The sequence below is a fragment of the Anthonomus grandis genome, chromosome 10 (assembly GCF_022605725.1).
Source record: "Anthonomus grandis grandis chromosome 10, icAntGran1.3, whole genome shotgun sequence".
Classification (NCBI taxonomy): domain Eukaryota; kingdom Metazoa; phylum Arthropoda; class Insecta; order Coleoptera; family Curculionidae; genus Anthonomus; species Anthonomus grandis.
Window position 1 is genome coordinate 3,998,793 of NC_065555.1, and position 23,414 is coordinate 4,022,206.

Here is a 23,414-nt window from a genome sequence, read left to right on the forward strand (position 1 = left end):
AGAAGTTTATTTTTCATATTGTTTGTAAAAAATAAGATGGCGAAAAACGATTTAATCGGGTGTTATACACTAAAAGCGGTAACTTTTATAGATACTCCTGACGTTGTTGTATTTCAAGAGATTATACTGTTACACTGAAATTCGTTAATAAATATAATTTAGTCATTAATCCATGTTGTGAGTATTTATAATGTAGCGGGCTATAATTGCAGGAATTGAGGTTTTAATAATAAATAACTAATAACAACAATTTTCAATATAATATATTTCTTTTCTTCTAAATAAACCTACAATTTATTAACATAATTAAAATATTTTCCTTGGGACTTTATCTATTGCGCTTCATGCCTCATATTAGACATAAAAAACCAAAACATTGCACTACACAGTACCAATCCACTATTATGAAAAATCTTGCTACATAACCTAAAAGTGACTTTTTAAGCGTTTTTTACACTTAAACTAAACTTGTTCGTTATACAATACAACAATAAAAACTGCTATAAACAAAAAAAAACTCCAACTAACAAATACTACACTCCAACTCTCCACTCTTGGGTACGCAGTCCAAATAAACCGCTACGGCCCTCGTAAGGTACGTCATGGTACCGTAAGAACCGCTGGGAGCGCTGTCGTAGAAATGTTGACAGATGTAGGCCGCACCCCCGCATAACAGACTTCCCGTGTTGGTGGTTTCGCGTTGGTCCTTCGGTTTTGCACAGCAAAGGGTTGCATCACCATTGCAAGACATCTGGAAGGAGAAAAGAAGGGTTTTTGAAGACTTGAAGTCCTTGTTTATATGTTAAACCTTCAGGAACTCTTTATATACTAAATTATTTATTAGGAGCTGCTTTAACTTTGGATAGAAATGCCATAAAAATGCCTAGAATGGTTGCAAAGTTATCGTATGTAAAACGTTGAATTTTTGCCAAAAAATTGGTATCAAATAGAGCTTAACTAAATTGCCCGTAGTTCAGTTAATTTTGCATCTAAAAAAATGTTTCATACATCAAATTGATTCTCAGGAATCTCTTTATGCTTTCTTGGAAATATTATAAAAATTTCTTTAAAAAGTGTTGAGTATGACTTCAAAATGTCTATACAAGGTTTGGTCCATACAAGGTTATCCCTGGTAAATCTGAGTCTAGCTTAATGGATTCTTCAATTAAAAGAATTCTTTATATATAAAATTGTTTATTAGAAATTGATTTAATTTTGGGTAAATATCCTATAAACATACCTACAAGAGTTATTAAATTACCATAGGAGAAAGTAACATTTTTGTCAAAAAATTTATATTAAACAGAGCTTAACCAAAATGACCGTAGCTCAGTCGATTTTGCTTACAAAAAAATGGTTTATACATGATATTGATCGTCAGGAATCTCTTTATACTTCTCTAAAAAAAATATAAACATTTCCCGCAAAATTATTGAGCATGATCCAAAAATGTCTATACAAGGCTCTTAGCCTCTCGCTTCAGTCTATCTCTGATAAATCTGAGTTTAACTCAGAGAATTCTTCAGTTACAAAAGTTTTTTATATATGAAAATGTACACTAAGAATTGCTTTAACTTTGAGTGAACATCCCATAAAAATGCTTATAAGAGTTATTAAATTATCATGGGAGAAAGTTACATATTGGTATTAAACAGAGCTACTAACTAAAATGGCCGTAACTCAGTCAATTTTGTATCTAAAATAACGTTTTATACATCAAATTTATCGTCAGGAATCTCTTTATATTTTCCTGGAATTTTTTTTTTTAAATCCTCAAAAAATTGTTGAGTATGACTTAAAAAGGTCTATACAAGGTGTGTAGCCTCTCGCTTAAGTCCATCCCTGGTAAATCAAGTCTAGCTCAGTGAATTTTTGAATTACAAAAATTCTTTATATATGAAATTGTTCGTTAAGAATTGCATTAACTTTAAGTGAACATCCCATAAAAATGCCTGGAATATTTATTAAATTATCATGGAATAAAGTGACATTTTTGTAAAAAAAATTGGTATCAAACAGCGCTTAACCAAAATGACCGTAGCTCAGTCAATTTTGCTTACAAAAAAATGGTTTATACGCGAAATTAATCGTAAGGAATCTCTTTGTACTCTCCTAAAAAAAAATATAAAACTTTCCCACAAAATTATTGAGCAGGACTAAAAAATGTCTATACAAGGCTCTTAGCCTCTCGCTTAAGTCCATCTCTGGTAAATCTGTGTTTAACTCAGAGAATTCTTCAGTTACAAAAGTTTTTTATATATGAAAATGTACACTAAGAATTGCTTTAACTTTGAGTGAACATCCCATAAAAATGCTTATAAGAGTTATTAAATTATCATGGGAGAAAGTTACATATTGGTATTAAGCAGAGCTACTAACTAAAATGGCCGTAACTCAGTCAATTTTGTATCTAAAATAACGTTTTATACATCAAATTCATCCTGAGGAATCTCTTTATACTCTCCTGAAAAAAAATTACAAATTCCTCAAAAATTGTTGAGTATCACTTAAAAAGGTCTATACAAGGTGTGTAGCTTCTCGCTTAAGTCCATCCCTGGTAAATCAAGTCTAGCTCAGTGAATTTTTGAATTACAAAAATTCTTTATATATGAAATTGTTCGTTAAGAATTGCATTAACTTTAAGTGAACATCCCATAAAAATGCCTGGAATATTTATTAAATTATCATGGAATAAAGTGACATTTTTGTAAAAAAAATTGGTATCAAACAGCGCTTAACCAAAATGACCGTAGCTCAGTCAATTTTGCTTACAAAAAAATGGTTTATACGCGAAATTAATCGTAAGGAATCTCTTTGTACTCTCCTAAAAAAAAATATAAAACTTTCCCACAAAATTATTGAGCAGGACTAAAAAATGTCTATACAAGGCTCTTAGCCTCTCGCTTAAGTCCATCTCTGGTAAATCTGAGTTTAACTCAGAGAATTCTTCAGTTACAAAAGTTTTTTATATATAAAAATGTACATTAAGAACTGCTTTAACTTTGAGTGGACATCCCACAAAAATGCCTACAAGAGTTATTAAATTATCATGGGAGAAAGTTACATATTGGTATTAAACAGAGCTACTAACTAAAATGATTGTAACTCAGTCAATTTTGAATCTAAAATAACGTTTTATACATCAAATTCATCCTCAGGAATCTCTTTATACTGTCCTGGAAAAAAATTAAAAAAATCCTCAAAAAATTGTTGAGTATGACTTAAAAAGGTCTATACAAGGTTTGTAGCTTCTCGCTTAAGTCCATCCCTGGTAAATCTGAGTCTAGCTCAGTGAATTCTTGAGTTACAAAAATTCTTTATATATGAAATTGTTCGTTAAGAATTGCATTAACTTTAAGTGAACATCCCATAAAAATGCCTGGAATAGTTAATGAATTATCATCGGATAAAGTTTTTGTAAAAAAAAATTGGTATCAAACAGAGCTTAACCAACAAGGTTTTTGGCCTCTCGCTTAAATTCACCCCTGGTAAATCTGAGTCTAGCTCAGTGAATTCTTGAGGTACAAAAATTCATCATATATTAAATTGTACTTGAAAAAGTACTTCAGCTTCGAGTGAAAACCTCATAAAAATCTCTAAAGTAGTTTTCAAATTATCATACATTGAAGTGAAATTTTCACGAAAAAAACTCGATCAAACTTCCCACTTAAAAAACCGTTTTATATATCAAATTAATCCCCAAGAATTCCCCTATAATATTAAATAAATGTTCTTACCTGATCTTGCAAAAACAACTCATTAGCCCTATGTACCAAATACTCGATCTGCAAAACTCCCCCTAAAAACGGCGCCACGTTATACTCGGTGACCAACGTTAAAACCATGAGGGCCTCAACGATCAACTGTCGATATTCCGGCTGCGGTATGGTATTTAAAACGGTTTCGACTGCCAAGGCGAACTTTAGTTCCCCGGGGGTCATTTCTTGGGTCAAACATTGCGGCAGCACTTTGCCCGCTATATCAATACCGTGACACTAAAAAAAGTCATTTAATCAATTACAAATTTTTTACTGGGTGTAAACTTACTCGTTCCAGAACTTTCCATACTCTCGGGTAAAAGTCCCTCGGGACTCTGTTGAGGGCGCCATCTAGTCGTCGTCTTCTCAACCACTGACCCTGTCTGTCCGGCTCTATTAAGTCATCTGAGGCCGAATCGGTTGCTAGACTTATATGGCTTTTCTACAAAAAAAAAAATGTCTTTTTTATTCATGTAGACCTAGAAAGAGATAAAAAGTCCTCACCTTACTAATCCTGCTAGACTTATTGCTTATTATAGAGAAATTGCCTCGGCCAACTGAAATAACAATAAAAATAACCTGAAAAATGTTGTTTTTTTTTTCATTGTCACTATAACTCACCGCTGCTAATAGCAAACTCCTTGCCGCTAATAATATGATACAAAAGATTCTTCATTTCGAACGGGCTAAGGTTGAGCAAATGCTCAGAAGCCTCGTCTCCGTCGCAAATCAGAGTTCTCGACAGTTCGGTGGCCATCACTTGTATAATGAGACCGATTCTGAGCCGGAGCATTTCCATGAACAGTTGCGGTTCGGTGCGTATGAACATTGCCAAATATACGAGCAGTTCTTGGGTTAACATTGCCGTGCTGTCGTCTTGGCCGTACGCTTCGTGTATTAGGAGCCTTAGCAAAAACTAACTTGAGGGAGTTTGGAATGATATATTCAATTCATTTATTAGGTAATGATGCACAGTATATAAATACAATAGACATAAATGACACCTAGATACAGAGGTATCTGTGTGTGCCACATGATTCAAAACAATACTTCAACTTAAATATACATAAAATATTCTCTTTACAAAGAAATACAACAAAAATTGATTTTACCAAAACTGGATTAGTTAGTATAGGTATCTAATAATTACATAATAAAATACTGAATTTATAATGTATTTGGTATATCACACAGAACTCAGTTAATAATATATAATGCTTGTATATATAATGAGCTCTAGAGATTGGCCCTTGATCACATTTTAGATAATCATATGTAGATCATTATATCTATCCTACAAAAGCCAAGAAATTAACTGAAAAAAATTGATATTACATAAAGTATATGTTAGCTCACAAATTTTGTTTTATTTATTTTAATATAAAATGTCCGGGGCCAAGAAAGTTCATTTCTTACACAACAATTTCGTATATGTACGTTTCTTGAGACGCAAAAGTGGCACGAAATTTGAAGTTATTTAAATTAATATTGTAATATCGAGATTTTTATTCATTGGCAGACATTTTCGGAATAACTTTTGAACTAATAAGAATATTGTCGAAAATTTACATAAAGCAAGTCCTGAGGATGGATTTGAAGGTAAAAACGTTACTCTTAATTAAATATTTGGGTAGTTATGGCACCTTTGGTTGAAGCACAATTTTTTATCAAGTTTTCACTATTTTTAAGAGTATTTTCATGAAATAATTGAGATATTCCTAAAAGAGTGTTGGACAAAGAATGGACGTTTCTTGCACAACAATTTGATATGTAAAACTCTCTGAGCTAGAGGTCCAAGAACACCAAATATAAGGCAAAGAATTTCAGTGATTATAATTTTATGTAGAAATCCTTGAATTTTTATCTCACTATATACAGTGTGATTTTTCCTCTGGAATTTAGTAAAGTTCCTAAATTTACCTTAATTCGCTTTCCGGTAAAGGGGCGGTAATGGTGTGCTCGTTATTCGGCGGCATTCCCACGGTGATTTGCTTTTGCCGTACCAATAAATCGGTTACGGATTTCGCTAAATCTTCCACGCGTTTTCCCAACATACCCGCGGTATGTCTGACTAAACCCCACATCTTTTGTTGGCAAGCTTTCTCGTATAGACCTTTAAAGAAAATTCAGATCTATGCATACTGATTTTTAAAGAGTATTTTCACGAAAGATTTGAAGGTAAAAACGCGATTCTAGGTTAAGGATTTGGGTAGTGAGGGCAGTTTTGGTTTGAGAGATTTTTTTTTTAGCAAATTTTAACGTTAAATGATAATATTTTTATGAAATAATTGGGTTATTAGTAAAAGGTTTTTAGGCCCAGAAAGATCATTTATTTCTCAACGATTTCATATACGAACGTTTGTTTTGCCTCAAAGTTTGAGCCAATTTTATCCGTCAAAGTCCATATATGTAAAGGGATTCTTGACGATGGATTTCGTCTATTAGGGCAGTTTTGGTTGGAGCAAATTTTTTGCCATTTTTTTTTAGCAAATATTCACTTTAAATGCTAATGATTTTATGAAATAATTGGATTATTCTTGAAAGGTTTCTAGACTAAACAGGCAATTTAGTTACCAATGATTTCATATATGAACGTTTCTTGTACCTCAAAAACTTTCTCGAGTTTGTGGCAATTTTATCCGCCAAGGTCCAAGAAACACTTTTTTAATGTTATCGGACCCTTTTGGGCATAACTTTAGAACCACTGGGAATATTGTCATATTTCTTTCACATTTATGTTAAGGGATTCCTGACAATGGGTTTGAAGGTAAAAACGCGATTTCAAGTTAAGGATTTGGCTAGTGAGGGTAATTTTCTTGACATATGTCCTTTCAGAAAATCGAAACAATCTATGATGTCTTCCAGGAATTTAAAGTCTATCTTCCAAGCAGTTGAATTAATTTCTTCGATCTTTCAGGCATTTGAAGTCATTTTTAAGTTCTTCCAGGCAGTTGAGTTAACTCTCGATTTCATCCAGGAAATTGGACCTGTCCGTGATTTTTTACAGGGATTTGAAATAATTTTTGAATTCTTCCAGGCAGTTGAAGTCATTTCTAATTTCATTCAGATTAAAATTCATTAACTCTTCCAAAAAATATGGAAAAGGTCAAAATAGGCTGGCAACTCCAGAAATGCCCCTTTACTACCTGAAAAAAATCAGAAATGACTTCATATTTCTAAAAGTAAATGTAAATGCCTGGAAGAAACTAACATTTTTTTTAAAGTGGCATGAAAACCAAAAATGGCTTCAGTTTGCTTCAATGACATTAAAATTAGCTTCAAGTGCTTAGAAAATCCTAAAAAGTAGCTTTAGGTGTCTTGTGGGAAAATAATCAAATAGTTTACTTCTTTGGAAGAAATTTTAAGAAAAAATCATAAATTCATCCAATTTCTTGGACAAAAGTTAAACGGCCAGATTCTAAAATCCTTTTTTGTCTCAATTTTCACTTTAAATAGAAATATTTTTATGAAATAATTGGATTATTACTAAAAGGTTTTTAGGGCAAGAAAGGCCACTTATTTCCCAATGATTTAATTTGTCACACTTTAAAAACTTGTTTCAGGTAATTTTATTTATAAAGGTCGGAGTGTCCTTTAATTTGAAGTTTTTGGGAACATCAACATTTTTTGGCCCCTTAGTAACTGCTGAAGAGGTCACAAACTTTCTAAAAAACACCACAAATGTCACTTGTAAATGTGAGAAGATGAAGACCAAATCTGCTGCATCGAAAGAGCTCCTTCAAACTGGAAGTGCCCCTGGAAGATAAAGCTATGATTATGTCACCAGACCTTGCAGAGGAATCCACCGAACCCTGGAGGACTCGTGCACAACTCCCGACAGAAGCAGGAACATTTTTAACAATAATACATCAAAATGTATGCTCAATTAGAAACAAAATTGAAGAACTGGAAGTGTTCCTTTTAGAAACTCAAGAAAAGGTGGGATGTGTCTGCCTTACAGAGCACTTCCTTTCTGAAAATGAGCTTGAGTCTTTCTACATCGAGGGGTATAAGCATGTGTCAAGTTCATAATCATGGAGGTGCATTGATCCTAACCAAAACATCTATAGGCGCAATGGAAAGAAAAGACTTGTTGAACTATCCATGGAGAGGAGCCGCGAGATTGCTGCTATTGAAATAGAAAGCAGAAGTATGGTTATAGTGGCCCTGTACCGCCCACCAGCAGGTGATTTAATGTATTTATAAATGTAGTAATTAGCCTTCTTGAAATTTTAACTGTGAACAATAATTTTATCTGTATTACTGGAGATTTTAAGATCAATTTTAATACTTTATCAGGAAAAACTACATATTTTCTCGATATTTTAAAATCTTATGGGTTTTCACAGGTAATTTTTGAAAATATGAGGCATTTGAATTGCATTGATAATATTTTTGTTAACTTTAAAGATACTCTTACGTTTTCAGTAAATGTTCTCGCGGCTGTTCTATCAGATCATAAAGCCGTTCAAATGAAAGTTCATTTTCTAAACATGCAAAGTACAACTCACACAAAGCAAATTTTTCATAGACCAATAACACAGAGGGGTATCCAAAACATGTTCAAAATTTTGGAAAGCGTTGACTGAAGTTTTCTATGCTCCCCTGATACTGTAAATGAAATAGAATCATTTTTTATTGGTTTGTTAGTGAATGCAATGGATGCATCATTCTCAGTAAAAAAGAAGAGTGTGATGGGAAATTGTCAGGTCTCTTGGTTTAATGATCATTTAAAGCAAATGCGTGAAACCTTGCATTTCTTAAACTCCTTGTATAGCAATAATAAATGTCTAGAACATGCAGAACAGGTCAAAATCTTTAGAAAAAGGTATAGGAAAGAAATTATATCTGCAAAAAGGGTGGCAAACTCTCAATATATACTACAGGCTGATAATGGAACGAAAGCTGCTTGGCAGATTGTAAATGGCCAAAGAAAGAAGGTGAATAGTGAACAGCCCGTGGGTCTTACTGGCATCCGAGTTCAATACATTTTTTTCAGGTAAAGCTGAGGAAACTCTCAAGGAGATTCCACTGGCCACGGCCACTGCTGAATCATTTATGGATCAGGCCTGCCTGTCGGGTGTCCCTGTGGAGGGTTTTTCTTTTAGTAAAGTGACGTATATACAAGTAAGAGATGCTATAAGTAATTTAAAAAATGAACATTCTAGAGACATATATGAAATGAATGTCCCTCTTCTAAAACAATTAAAAGAGCATTTAATATATCCTTTAACAAAGCTTTTAAATTTATGTATAAGGGAGGCATCTACCCAAGTGGCTTTAAAATTCAAAATATCATACCAATTTTTAAAAAAGGGAGTAGAGATGATTTAAATAATTACCGTCCAGTATCTTTGATTCCAATAATATCGAAGGTTTTTGAGCTACTTTTAAAAAATCAACTTTATATCTATTTTGAACAAAATAAAATCCTCAAAAACTTTCAGTATGGGTTTAGGAAAAAACAATCGACTGTTAAGGCTATACTGGATTTTCTGAAGTATGTGGTTGAGGGCTTTGAAATGGGGTCCCATGTTGGGGCAATTTTCTGTGACCTTTCAAAGGCCTTCGACTGCATATCCCATAGGATCCTTCAGAGCAAGCTTAAACTTTATGGTCTGACCCCACCCAGTTTATCACTTCTTGAAACTTATCTTGTTGGACGTGTACAGAAAACCTGTTCGGGTGGAGCTTTATCAGAAAAATGCAAAATAACTTATGGTGTGCCACAGGGTTCTATTTTGGGGCCACTCCTCTTTATTATTTATGTCAATGATATCGACAGATCAATTGAGTCTAGGCTGCTACTGTTTGCTGACGCCACTACTGCTCTTTGCAGGAGTACTAGTTTGCAAGAACTGGAGCTGATGCTGGTGGAGGTGAAGTCAGATTTGGGCAAGTGGTTCAGTGCAAATAGACTTAGCCTAAATGTCAACAAAACGGAGGAAGTCCTATTCTCTTTGAGAAATACAGAGGGTACCAATGTTGAGAGTTTGGATGGGGTGAGATTCTTGGTTGTTCACTTAGATCCTACTATGATATTTGATAAGCATGTGGAGTTCATTGCAAATAAATTGGCAAAACAAATACTTCTTTTAAAAAGCTTAAAAGACACGGCTTGGGGCCATGCACCTCAAGCTAGGAGAATCTTCAAACTGCAGAGAAGAGCTCTGAGGGTTGTCGAGGGTCTGGGTTTCAGGGACGATGTGAGAGACTCTTTCAAAAAACTTAAAATTCTTACACTTCCATCACGGTATATCTTTGAATGTCTAATATATACAAAAAATAATTTACATAAATATACCCAGAGATCAGAAATTCATACTCACAGCACTCGACAGGTAGATTTCCTGGAAATGCACTTTCTAAGACTCAATAAATCTCGTATCTCAACTACTTATTATGTCCCAAGCTTTTTTAATAAACTTCCTAATAATATTAAAGCTCTAAATGAAAAACTTTTTGCTGCCTCAGTAAAAAAATTACTTGCTGACAGAGCCTTCTATAGCTTTGATGAGTATCTACAAGCTCAACTGTGAAAATTGTTGAAAATAAAACAAAAATAGGTTTTAGGAAATTGAAATTGATATTGGAGTCTCCAACATTTTAACTGTTTGTAAATTGTGATTATTTTATTTAGTATTTGTGAAATTGTATCTTGGGTGTTATTTTTTTAATATTTTATATAAGGGTTTTAATTTGCAATGTAAAACTTTAATAATTTGTAAGTTAAATAATTGTTTTCATATGTGTTTATCTACTTGTGACGATTGTAAGAATTTTTTTTTCATAAGCATGTATAAACTTTACTTTACTTTTATCTGTTATTGGACATAACTTTAAAGCCACTTGGAATATTTTCTTATTTCGTTCACACTTGTGTAAAGGGATTCCTGATGATGGATGTGAAGCTTAAAACGCGATTCTAGGTTAAGGATTTCGGTAGTGAGGGCAACTTTGGTTAAAGCATTTTTTTTTAGCAAATTTTCATTTTAAATAAAAATATTTTGATGAAGTAACTGGAATATTCTCAAAAGGTACTTAGGCCAAAAAAGGTCATTTCATGCCCAATAATTTCATATACGAACGTTTGTTGTACCTCAAAAACTTTCTGAGTTTGAGACAATTTTATCTGCCAAGGTCCAAGTGTCCTCAAATTTGAAGTTTTTTAATCGTTATCGGACGTTTTTGAGGATAACTCTAAAGCCACTTGCAATATTTTTATATTTTATTCATATATATGTAAAGGGATTCCTGTGGATAGATTTGAAGTTAAAAACGTGATTCTAAGTTAAGAATTTGGTTAGTTAGATGACTTTTGGTCGGGGCAATTTTTTTGCACTTTTAAATGATAATATTCTTATAAAAGAATTGGATTGTTCTTAAAAAGTTTTTTAGACGAAGAAAGGTCATTGATTTCCCAATAAATTCATATACGAACGTTTGTTGTACATCAAAAACTTTCCGAGAAATTTTCGATATCGGACATTTTTGGGCATAACTTTAGACCACTCGAAATATTTTCTTCATATTTATCTAAAAGGATTCCTGAAGATGAATTTAAAGGCAAAACACCATTCTAGGTTAAACATTTGGATAGTCAAGGCAGTTTTGGTTGAAAAAATTTTTATGAAGTAATTGGATTATTACTAAAGGGTGTAAAAGTCAATAAAGGCAATTTATTTCCCAATGATTTCATATACGAAAGTTTTTTGTACCTCGAAATTTGAAGCAATTTTAGCCATAAAGGTCAAAGTGCCCTTTAATTTGAAGTTTTTGGGAACATTTTTAGGCATAACTTTAGAACCACTGGGAATATTTTCATGCTTTTTTTACATTTATGTAAAGGCATTCCTGAGGATGGATTTGAGAGTAAAAAAGCAATTTAAGGTTAATGATTTAGATAGTGAGGGCAATTTTACTAGCAGTCATTTTTTAGGAAATTTCCATCGAATTTATAGATCAAGAAAGGCAATTTATTTCTCAATCATTTCACATACGAACATTTCTTGTACCTCAAACGCTTTCTTAGTTACAGTGGATTTTGTCAACCAATGTCCCCCAAATTTCATGCATCTATAGAATCTTAACTGTAAGACACACCTTTCAATAACACCCGAACAGTAACAACTTTCCCATTCTCCAACATATCAGTATTATAATCCAGCCCTTTGGACACCACTAAGAACTGAAGAATATCCCCCTGCTCGTCCAAGGATTCCGATTCCCTTAACATTGCAAAAAGCTCCTCCACCTAAAAAATCACTCTTAAAATTAATATTCAAATAATCTAAGATCGTACCTCAGTATCGGCATACTGTTGACTCTCGCTCTGGGTACGGTGTTTCGTAACCGTAACCACGGGCATTTCCAGTTTTTTCTCCAAAACGGGTGAAGTACCGGGTTTTTCGATTTTTGAGTCACCCAACGCGTTATCGACCGTATCGGCGTTCGAGGAGTAATAAATCGAGCCTCTACGTTCCAGGGTCTCGTTGCTCTCCATCCCAAGCGTTTCGGCTAAAACGTAAATGAAAATGTTCGGTGACTGCTGTGGTAAGATTTGCACGCTATAGATGAGATGATTAGTGTTAAGAAAATTGATTTGTCAACCTTGGAAAGTGACTGATTTGTGAGGAAATAGTCGATACTTGCAGTGGAGTCGTGGGTTAAGGTAAAATGAAAATTCTGCAGTCTCCCTCCACTTATTTATTAAACATTAGTTATTAAAGATTCGCTACGTGTTTCGGACAAATTTAAAAAATTAATATAAGGTACACTTACAAAGGTTTAAAATTGGGATTGGATATACGCCCTACTACTATTTTTTTTTATTTACATTCTGTTGTTGACAAGCACCGAACAGTATGCTAAAAAATATATATTCTAAACTCAAACGTAGGTGACATCTGTGTGAGAAGTTCTAAAAGTACCATGGTACCTGATGATGTGTTACTACAATTTTTTTGGTAAAAGCAAGAGGAAAGCAGCAGGTTCATAGAGAACAAATTAGATGGCGCGGTTAACATAATGATTCGTACGTTGTGAAGAAAGAAAGCAACGGATTAGTACTAGATAAAAGAAATTATAAAGGGTAAGAACGGTGTATTAAGAGACTATGAAGAGTTAAGACACAGTAAGTTGAAAAAGTGAGTACAAGAATGATGTACTTGATCATAAAAAAAATAATAATAAATAGAGGTTTTTTTTTATATGGAATCAAACCCTGGGGCGTACATCCAATACCAATTTTAAACCGTTGTAAGTGTACTTGATATTAATTTTTTAAGTTTGTCCGAAACATGTAGGGAATCTAATAACTAATGTTTAATAAATAAGTGGAGGGAGACTGCGATTTGTCTTTTATTGAGAATGCGTCAATGTGGTGTAGCTCTTTCTTTTCATAGGTGCAATTCCTCAATAGGGAGTCAACTCAGTTAATTATAATTGAAGGTAAGCGTTTAAGAGTTACACTGACTTATTGCTAACTAAACGATTTAACCCTGGAGTAAGAATTAAAAATAGGGATTTCTGAAGATTGATTTGAGGGAAAAAGCGGGATTCTAGGTTAAGAGGATTAGGAGAGTTAAAGCAATTTTGAGTAATTGGAATTATACATAAACCGAAAAGGGGTTTTATATCATCCATCCCAAAAAGAAGAAGCTAAATTTTTGGATTTTTTTAACAATTGTCTTTATGAAGTCCGTACTATTAGAAGTTTTAATTTTGACGTTCTTAAAGCACCTTTTATAGCAATAAAGTTAGAAATATAATTTATACAAATCCTTAAAAAACCAACACGAATTGTTCCTATAAGTCAAACATTAATTGACTATATAGTAACCGATTATAAACTGTTACCACATGAGGTGAACCAAGCAGCTAGGGTCAGTGATACTCGATTTGGTCAATTTTTCTGAATTACCGAAAAAATATTACTGTGATAAATTACAATAAGAACTGTTTCCAATTAATATGATTTATGATATCTGTGACGTATAGCAAACACTTTTATCATGGATATTAAAGTTATTATAAATCAATAGTGCCCAAAAGCTAAAATCATTCGAAATAGAAATATATTAATAAAAAATGGATAACCGCTGAGATTAGAGCAATTATCCGAAAGTTTTAATCAAATTCGTTTCTATGTTATCTGTTTTTACTATTAGAGATGTGTGTTTTTATATTACTTTTTACACTCTTCAATTATTGTAGATTATGCAGTTATTTATTAACTTATTTACAGTTATTTTTGTGTAGCATTGACGCTAAATAAATACCTCATTCGTTCATGTAAAATTTTTGAGCCAAAGTCAATTTACCTGGAGCAATGTTAGCTGAGGATGTTTTATTAATTACAATTTAACCCTCAAACTGGGTTAGTAATAAATACTCTTCATACAGGATGAGAAGGAAGCAACTTTCATTATGAGCCAAAACTGCTATTGAACTGGCAACGTTTAATCAAAAAAGGCTTATATTAACCAAGGGACAGATAACCCAAAACTTCTCGTTTTAGGACCAACTTAACTCTAAAATAGTATGCCTGTTCCTAAGTTAACATCAAAACGAGTTTCGCTCGATATTCGGTTAAATAGAAACATGCAAAAGCCCAATGTGATGATTCCAATAAACTATTGCTACACTTACCATTTGGAGTAGTGGGTTTTGCGGGGGAAGTGTCCCACGTCCAATAATTCAAAGCTAATTGCAAAAAAAAGGGGCCAAACCAAGAAAGAAATCGTTAGAGCGTTAGTTACACACAATAAAATACAACAAAAAATTAGTTAGTATAATAAAACAATTAAATATAAACTGTTATACTATAGGCTCACCATCGACATTAATGGATCTGGTTTTCTTCACGGCACCCCTAACGGACATCCGTCTCTTTAAAAGGTGCCTGTTATGCCTCCGCGGTGTGGTGGGAGTGAGAAGAGCCGATTTATGCGACAAAGACTTTTGCAAATGCTCCTCCAAGTATCGGTAAACTTGCGGGTTCAATTCTTTGAAAAAAAAAACAATAATCACTATAACAATGTCCGCGATTTATATTAAAACACTCACTGTCCGGCACGCCGTCTTCGTGGCACCCGAGGAAACTCAAATTAGTAATCGAGCTGGTGTTCAAAAACTCACTGAGGTGGCCCAGAGTCACTCTGGTGCCGTTTATGTAGCCGGATTTCAGTTTTTTCATGGTGGTGATCATTGCCAAAGGAATTTTCCCATTTTCTACATTTAAAAAAAAAAGGTTAGTCTAAGAGGTTAAACAGGACTAAATTAATAAGCGTTTTTTTTTGGCAAACGTAAACATGCTGCATTCAAGCCCATATAATTATCTTGAGCCAATCTGCTTTATGATTACAGGGTGAGGGGTTAAAATCGAGGGTTAATCAAGTAAAGGGTATCAAGAAAACCCTTTCTTGATACCCTTTACTGTTTGAAAGGTTCACTTTTCCTCGACTTATCCTATAAACCAAATATTCGTTTAATAGAATCTAGTTAGTCGACTGTGTGTCGAGCGTCGCCTTTTTTACCAACATGTACTCCAAATGGTAAATGCAGAATAGCTAATTTAAATATGAATTATTCGTTCCTTCTAATTAAATATATAATAATAATAATTTCCTTCATTCCTTCTAAGCAATTTTAATATTATGTTTTTGATTGTAATCAGCGAAATTACTACTAGTCCTTTAATCGTGTACCATTTCCTTTATAAATACATTAAATTAGAGTCCGATAATGACCAGATATCTCAGCGATATGCGCCGATCTTAAAACAAGATTGGCATTTTATTTTGTGCAGAAAAGACGTCTTTCTTAAATCCCCCTCTTTAAATCATATAGAATTAGACGATTATTAATAATAACATATTAGATACGTGCGGCATGCTTAAAATGGAGGTTAATCGATTTACCTAGGTAATGACGTGTGGCGACGAGGGTGACAGTGGGTCTCCCGAGCTGATTTCGCCAGCTGATGGTCAAAAACGCGATGTGAGTGGTCAGTTTGTCAGCGAGAAGTGCCAAGTCGTAACTCGTGTAGTACTCGCTCATGTCAATATTCTAAACCAAACACGGACATGCAACAAAATGGGACACAGTTTAGTTTTGTTTTTTTGTCGGGACTAGTCTGGTGGGATTCCCGAGGATCATTTTTCATATTTAAAGGCTCAAAGGTTGAATGAGGTAGAGGTATTTACCATATTTATGTTTGTTTCACCAAAATTTCACTTTCTTCTATGATAATTCAGAAACTATTACAGGGATTTCTTTGAGGTTTTCGTTCACAGATAAAGCAGTTCTTAGTGAGCAATTTCATACATTAAAAATGTTTATAGCTCAAGAATTGCCTGAGGTACGTCTAGATTTATGAAGGTTGGACCTTGGCTAGGCTATAATTCATGTTTATCAGTAATACTCAAAAACTTTTTGAGAAATATTCATATTTTTTCAAGGAGGATATAAAGGATTCCCAAGAAACAATTCCATATGCAAAACATGATTTTATTTACAAAATTTACTTAGCTATAGCCATTTTGGGTGAGATATGTGTTTTTTTTATTATTTTCACAAAACATTCACTTGCTTCCATGATAATTCAGAAACTATTACAGGGATTTCTTTGAGGTTTTCGCTCAAAGATAAACCAGTTCTTAGTGAGCAATTTCATACATTAAAAATGTTTATAGCTCAAGAATTGCCTGAGGTATGTCTAGATTTATGAAGGTTGGACCTTGGCTAGGCTATAATTCATGTTTATCAGTAATACTCAAAAACTTTTTGAGAAAACATATTTTTTCAAGGAGGATATAAAGGATTCCCAAGAAACAATTCCATATGCAAAACATGATTTTAGTTATAAAATTTACTTAGCTATAGCCATTTTGGTTGAGGAATGTGTTTTTTTTCATAATTTTCACAAAAATTGAACTTTCTTTCATGATAATTCAGAAACTATTACAGGGATTTCTTTGAGTTTTTCGCTCACAGATAAAGCAGTTCTTAATAAGCAATTTTATACATTAAGAATGTATATGGCTCAATAATTGCCTGAGGTACATTTAGATTTATGAAGGTTGAACCTAGGCCAGGCTACAATTGATGTTTATCAGTAATACTCAAAAACTTTTTGGGGTGGAATTTTCATATTTTTTCGAGGAGGATATGAAGGGATTCCTAGAGAACAATTCCATATGCAAAACATGATTTTAGTTATAAAATTTAATGAGCTATAGCCATTTTAGTTGAGATATGTGTTTTTTTATTATTTTCACAAAAACTTAACTTTCTTCCATAATAATTCGGAAATTATTACAGGGATTCCTTTAAGGTTTTCGGTCACAGATAAAGCAATTCTTAGTGAGCAATTTCATGCAATAAGAATGTTTATAGCTCAAGAATTGCCTGAGGTACGTTTAGATTTATGAAGGTTGGACCTAGGCCAGGCTATAATTGATGTTTATGAGTAATACTCAAAAACTTTTTGAGAAATTTTGATATTTTTTCAAGGAGGATATAAAGGATTCCTAAAGAACAATTCCATATACAAAACATGATTTTAGCTGTAAAATTTAATGAGCTATAGCGATTTTGGTTGAGATATGTATTTTTTTATTATTTTCACAAAAGTTTCTCCTATGATAATTCAACTATTCCAGTGATTTTTTTAAGACTTTCACTAGGCAGTTAAAGCTGTGCTTAATGAACAATTTCATATATAAAGAAATTTTCTAGCTGAAAAATTGCCCGAGTTATACTCAGATTTACCGGGGATTAGCCCACTGATTATTTTTCGCTGATTTTTAAGCACGTTTTACATAACAAATTATTAAGGACACCCACGAAACACATAAAAAAGAACAGTTAGTAAATGAAAACGCCAAAAAAGCTCCGAAACGAACGTGCAAACATTAATTACATTCGGGTTTCACTCGATTTCCCCAAAAACCCAAAGCTACCACTAAAAAAAGAAACGATTAGTCTTTTGTACCTAAATGTAACCTTCGACATAAAATCGTAACCAAAGGCCGTCCGAGCATGTTTTGCCAGCTGGACTTCAGAAAATTAATCTCGCTTTTGCAAATGTCAATCATCAGTTCATAGTCTGAGGCAATGTAATTGTGAGACATGTCAGTGAACTGGAGAAAAAAAAACAGAACTTACACAGTAATTTTCAGTACATAAAATAAATAAATAAAAATGTATTTACCTGTGGCGTAAAAGCGAATATTCGATCGCCAAGTGAATATAGTTTACTGGTGCACAAAATGCCCACGTCCTTCGATTTCCTACCGGTAAGTCCCAGTTTCTTATTTCGCCCCAAATACGTATAAAGATGCGATAGAACCCTGGCGGGTTGCACCTCAATGGGAGCGACCTCCTCAACAGTTTGGACCGCAATGTCGTGTTCCGCTAGTTTATTCTTAATTTCAAGATCCTCGGCCAGAATGACCACCTGAACTACCACGTCTGGCTTTTTTTCGGCACACAAGCGACGGTTTAACGGGTCCAACTCTCCTGGTGCCAAAAAATTCTATAATTTATAATAAGAAATTAAGAAGCGAATATTCCAGGTTTTTTTTTATAAAGTAATCGCACAATTTGATATATAAAGGATTACTCTAGCCTAAGAACTTTCAGAGTTAGATCGAGATTTATGAACGACGGACAAAACTGGACTTTTAAACACTTCATATAAAGAGAATTTTGAGTGAGTGTTAGGAGAGATTCCTGAGGATGTATTCTGTATATAAAACATTTGTATAGATGAGATATTAAATGAATCACAACCATTTTGGTTAGGCTATATTTGATACCATTTTTTTTAATAAAATTTAAGTTTCTTCAAAGTTAAAAATTATTCCAGGCATGTCTTTAAGGTTTTCACTCCCAGTTAGCACAACTCCTTACGAACAATTTAAAAGAGCTTTCCAAGTTAGACTCAGGTTTATGAGAAATGGACCTAATTGAATAATTTTCATAAGTTTTCTTTTACCTCTTGCAAAAGTCTGCTAATGATATACAAAGATTGAGCCCATAAAAACGGACTTTGACCCAAAGGTATTCGATTTTGGGTGCCGGGTTCCTTGTATTCTGCCGCGACCAATTCTGCCGGTACAGCATACAGTTCTGGTACCAATTTAATACCATCCTCAGTTTTAATCATAATCTGCAATTTACCATTAAAAAACAATGTTTAAATTATACCTATACCTTATACCTCATCTAAACGTTCACTATACTCCATAGCCATATCCTTATCCCCCGAAAATAACGCGTCCAGTATTAAATAGCAATAAAACATTGGCCATTCGCATTCAATGTTTTCGAACATCCTCAACTCCCAAGGTTCATAATATAACCTATTAGGATCCTAAAATTATTATAAATAATTTATTTCAACAACCTCTTGGCCTTATTATACCTCTTTAGGGGTCTTATAGCCATCCCTTAAGAATCTTTTGCACCCATACTTGCCCAACAACTTCTCGACTATGGTTTCCTTAGTTATATTTATCAGGTTAGGGTCATCCACTGCAAAAGCTGGATAACCAATAACTGACAACAATCCACTGTCTATTTCCTTTGAACTGGATTCCCTTGGCAACATTGACTGCAGAAAAATGCATTAAAAACTGACAACATTTTAAATAAAGGATTCTAAACCTGCAAAACAGCTTGACATTTTTGAGCCTCATCAGTTAAAACATGTATAACACTATAGGGACCACCCCTAGCCCCAAATAAGTCCAATTCGTTCATGGCCTCTAGGGCAGCCTTAGCCATACCAATAGAGCTGGCATTTAACTCGGGAAGGCCATGGTTAGATTTATCTCCCCTTTCCCATATACCATAATCAGGGGTGCAGTAGGCACACTCAATATAAAAGACTAAATTTTGGATAAAAGACACTTCATCTAAGTTAAAAATAATCTAAAAATATTCTCCTTATTTAAGTTATTGACAAGGTTTTAATGGGTTTTTACCTGAAGCCCTGAGGCAGTCATTTGAGCCAAAATAAGCAAATATAAGGAGATCGCGTCTATTTGCAAGTGGCCCCATTCATTATCCCCCACAACTATTTGCCCCGTTTCAGAGCAGTACTTTGCATGTAAAGAATCTAATGGATTCTGGGTTTGCTTGAATCTGCCATAAAATGATAACCTGAATATGAATATTAATATAAGGATTACACATACCGTTCTACTTTATCTTTTTGTTGCATCATGGCCATAAGGAGGCCCCTCATAAGTTTAACACAGGATTGTTCCAGTTCATATGTCTTGGCCCTATCTTCATCTTGATCGGCCATTTTCTTGTAAGCCATCGAGAGGCCCCAAACGGACATAATGCAGTAAACGTTGTTCCTTATCCAGGCATGGTTGTTATGCTCATTTAAAGGGAATAAGCCAGTCACTGGGTTTTGTTTGGACATGATAATTTTATGCACTATACGTTGGTAATAGTCCAGGCGCACCCCCGAATTGCTTCGGCTCCGCATTTTAACGTTTATATATTAATTTATGGATACTGAGAAGTAATTAATAGTTTTTTTAGTAATAAAAAATAAAAATAAATAAGTGAGGTTACGTTCTCAATGATAACTCAATGACGGCAGTGTCTACAAACGATTCGTAAATGTAATCCGTCCGATATATCAGCTGATTTGTTTGGGAGTTTAAGAGCTTTCACACACTGACTTTGGGGTTACATTTGAAGCGTAACATAATCTCAAATACACGTGAGGAGATTCGGTTTTTAGTAATGTAAAATAAATAAGTGAGATTAGAGTTTCAATAATAAAAATAGTGTCTACAGTCAATCCGTGAGTTGAACTGTCAGCTAATAAATGACAGCCTCCACCTGTTAGCTGTCATACTGACATCACAGCTGATTATGACGTTCATTTCCTAAACAAATCTTTAAAAAAAAAAGTCGTAAAAACAAGCAGAGACTCCGTTTTTAAGGCACTAATGAATTTATGGAAATTTTAAACCAGTTTAATACGGTGTGCAAAAACATGGCTTCCGCAGTTTCCAACAGTATCAAGGACAGACGCAATAGGGTAGGGTGTATCACTAGATACGTTACATTACGTTTCCCTAATTTTGTTAACTTTGTAGGTTCTTTTGGGGCCTCTGCCCGACGATTTCCTCAGAATTAATATTTCGCCCCAGGAACAACAAGAGGCCGCTGACAGACAAACAGCTCTTGCTTTACAACAACAATATACAGTCGGTGAGAGATTAAATACTTATTAAATTAACCAGCCTATCTTGTTAATGTAAAATTTCTAGGTATGGGTCATGTTCCCAACCCGGCAGGTCGCTTAAGCATCACTATTGTCCAAGCAAAATTGGCCAAAAACTATGGAATGACTCGAATGGACCCTTATTGCAGAATTAGGGTGGGGCATAATATTTACGAGACCCCAACTGACTCTAATGGTGGGAAGAATCCTAGATGGAACAAGGTCATTTATTGGTAAGGCTTAAACCATCCAGCTCTTTTAAGACTAATTTTATTAGTTATATTTCAGCTTAATACCACAAGGGATAAACACGATGAATATAGAGATTTTCGATGAAAGATCATTTACTATGGACGAATTGATTGCCTGGACCCAAATTTCTATTCCACAAAAAGTCCTTGCAGGAGAAACACATGAGGATTGGTATGCACTGAGCGGCAAACAAGGAGAAGGAGTCGAAGGCATGATTAATCTGGTTTTAAGTTATAATGTAAGTAAATTTGGCTGATAATCAAGGTGCTTAAAGATTTTTTTTTAAGGCAAGTGGTTACCAACCCGCATCTTACCCAGTAATGATTGTACCAAGAGTAGACTCTACCGGAGTGAAACCTCTGCAAGTCTACGCTGCTCCCCCACATGCTGGAGAGCCACAACCTTCTCCTCAAACCAATCAGGCTGGTTTAGTCTTGGTAAGATTTATTTAATTGAGTCATGTCATTGCTTTATAAATACATTTTTAGATTGAAGAAATGTTTCCCAACATAGACAAGGAAGTAGTTAAAACTGTGTTTGAAGCCAACAGGGGCAACAAGGATAAAACCATACATTCTTTGTTGCAAATGTCTGGAGAAGACTGCGAGTGAAGCGGGTTTAATCGAATTAACTTACTTCCATAAATGATTTTATCAATTTATTAATTGTTAGTTTTTATTAATGATTATAATTTTAACTGTAATCTATATTATGAGGCTTTAATAGGCTTAGAATAGGTAATTATATATGTTAAGCTTTTCCAAAATTTCAAGGTGTTATATGATGCATTTGGTAAGCCATATTAAGTATTACACTGAAATAAAATATTATTATTATATGACCTTTGAAGTTTTATTTATTGGTTTTAAGGGCCTATTTATAAAAAAACTGATAATATGTTTAATTTAATGCAAATATTGGTCAAACGTTGACCCTTTTCTGAATGTTCTAAATAAGTAAAAAACAATGATTATTATCATAAATCTTATAAAAAAATTAATTCAATACCTGAAGCATTTCATTCATTTATACATTACTTTATAAAACCCATTTTTATAGTAATATTAAAGCTCCCGATAAATAAATAATTAGTTAATACATCCAAAAGCACTAAATATCTTTGGCAGGTTGGAAGTGCTGATAGTAACTCCTGGTATAATCGATCATAAGATCAGCCTGACATTCAGGCAATTCACCAATTTGCCTCCCAGGAGACCCTCCATATCTTGTAAATGGAGGCACCACAGTTTCTGGAGCTAAAATCGTGTTGTCTTCTATCACACAACAGTCCTTTAGGACACATCTCCTGCCCTAAAAAAACCATTAAATAAGCCACAAAATTCAATCAAATTACCCACCTTTTGTAAAATTAAGTAACTTACTATAACACAATTTTTACCAATATATACGTAACTTCCTACTTGGGCGGCATTAATAAGGCTCCTCTCCCCTATAAAAACATGATCTCCAATGTTTAAAGGAAAGAATGCCACACTACAAACCAATATGCCTGGTACTAAATAAAGTTTTAAAGTTTAAAATACGCTTACCCTTTGCTGAATTTTTTGTGTGGGGGCCTTAAAACTGCCTCTTTGCTAATAATACAGTATCGGCCACTCCTTACATTAGCCAGGTCACCTCTGATGATTGCTTGATTTTGGACTATCACTTTGCCTTGAAGAATTATATTTTGGGATCCACAGAGTACGGTCCAACGACAAACTTTATTGCCTGAAGCCTAGAATATAAAAATATTGAGATTGAATCATTTCTGACTTCTATGATAGGGCTTCAAATGGCACTTTTTAGGCTTACAGTTTCCACATAATCGCCTTTGTCGTAAAAAATATCACTGGGTTCCATGCTTGTAGAATGTGTTAATATTTAAATAAATGCAGCAGAAAAGGGGTACAATTGTATTTTTTTTTTTCGAGAAAAATAAATAAAATATACAACAAATTTCAATCAGCTGTTTTTGACAATTATGACAGGTGTCAGCAATGACAGTAAGAACTGTCACTCTTTTAAGCAAGGACATTTTTCTTTACAGATTTATAATATGTAACGAAAATGGAATGAAAAATCTTACGGAAATTAAAAGAAATTTAATATTCTTCTGGGTTTAAACCAACCATGACTTCTGAACA

At 33.8% G+C, this 23,414-nt stretch overlaps 3 protein-coding genes across 4 annotated transcripts; 1 reads left to right on the top strand and 2 right to left on the bottom strand.

The window, feature by feature from the left end:
- Positions 1–245: 245 nt before the first annotated feature.
- LOC126740873 (probable phosphorylase b kinase regulatory subunit alpha) lies at positions 246–20,399 on the bottom strand. 2 transcript variants are annotated; one of them, XM_050447038.1, is made up of 19 exons: positions 19,964–20,399; positions 19,751–19,910; positions 19,431–19,697; positions 19,189–19,377; positions 18,985–19,137; positions 18,760–18,933; positions 17,974–18,297; positions 15,680–15,827; positions 14,826–14,990; positions 14,594–14,764; positions 14,409–14,462; positions 12,061–12,275; positions 11,862–12,012; positions 5,679–5,871; positions 4,380–4,663; positions 4,263–4,315; positions 4,048–4,200; positions 3,738–3,995; positions 246–751 (listed from the first exon to the last, which is right to left on the bottom strand). In XM_050447038.1, exons 1-19 carry the CDS (start codon positions 20,263–20,265, stop codon positions 524–526), a joined length of 3,642 nt encoding a protein of 1,213 aa, XP_050302995.1. In that variant the 5' UTR covers positions 20,266–20,399; the 3' UTR covers positions 246–523. The 2 variants fall into 2 exon arrangements, with proteins under 2 accessions (XP_050302995.1, XP_050302994.1); XM_050447037.1 differs by lacking the exon at positions 15,680–15,827 and adding an exon at positions 17,755–17,902 and having other exon boundaries at positions 19,964–20,395.
- Positions 20,400–20,645: 246 nt separating this feature from the next.
- Positions 20,646–22,108, top strand: LOC126740876 (toll-interacting protein-like). Its single transcript, XM_050447041.1, has 6 exons — positions 20,646–20,829; positions 20,888–21,002; positions 21,062–21,248; positions 21,304–21,505; positions 21,555–21,704; positions 21,756–22,108. Exons 1-6 carry the CDS (start codon positions 20,746–20,748, stop codon positions 21,876–21,878), a joined length of 861 nt encoding a protein of 286 aa, XP_050302998.1. The 5' UTR covers positions 20,646–20,745; the 3' UTR covers positions 21,879–22,108.
- Positions 21,303–23,250, bottom strand: LOC126740881 (dynactin subunit 5-like). Its single transcript, XM_050447046.1, has 4 exons — positions 23,083–23,250; positions 22,818–23,005; positions 22,650–22,761; positions 21,303–22,578 (listed from the first exon to the last, which is right to left on the bottom strand). Exons 1-4 carry the CDS (start codon positions 23,128–23,130, stop codon positions 22,378–22,380), a joined length of 549 nt encoding a protein of 182 aa, XP_050303003.1. The 5' UTR covers positions 23,131–23,250; the 3' UTR covers positions 21,303–22,377.
- Between the last annotated feature and the right edge of the window lie 164 nt (positions 23,251–23,414).

Coding starts and splice junctions, on each gene's coding strand:
- LOC126740873 (XM_050447038.1), bottom strand. CDS start 20,265: ATGCGGAGCCGAAGCAATTCGGGGGTGCGCCTGGACTATTACCAACGT. Junction 19,138..19,188: donor GCTATAAGACCCCTAAAGAG/GTATAATAAGGC, acceptor TAATAATTTTAG/GATCCTAATAGGTTATATTA. Junction 4,664..5,678: donor TTACCGGAAAGCGAATTAAG/GTAAATTTAGGA, acceptor GTTTTTGCTAAG/GCTCCTAATACACGAAGCGT.
- LOC126740876 (XM_050447041.1), top strand. CDS start 20,746: ATGGAAATTTTAAACCAGTTTAATACGGTGTGCAAAAACATGGCTTCC. Junction 20,830..20,887: donor TCAAGGACAGACGCAATAGG/GTAGGGTGTATC, acceptor TTAACTTTGTAG/GTTCTTTTGGGGCCTCTGCC. Junction 21,705..21,755: donor ATCAGGCTGGTTTAGTCTTG/GTAAGATTTATT, acceptor ATACATTTTTAG/ATTGAAGAAATGTTTCCCAA.
- LOC126740881 (XM_050447046.1), bottom strand. CDS start 23,130: ATGGAACCCAGTGATATTTTTTACGACAAAGGCGATTATGTGGAAACT. Junction 23,006..23,082: donor AAGGCGATTATGTGGAAACT/GTAAGCCTAAAA, acceptor TTTATATTCTAG/GCTTCAGGCAATAAAGTTTG. Junction 22,579..22,649: donor TTGGTAAAAATTGTGTTATA/GTAAGTTACTTA, acceptor TGGTTTTTTTAG/GGCAGGAGATGTGTCCTAAA.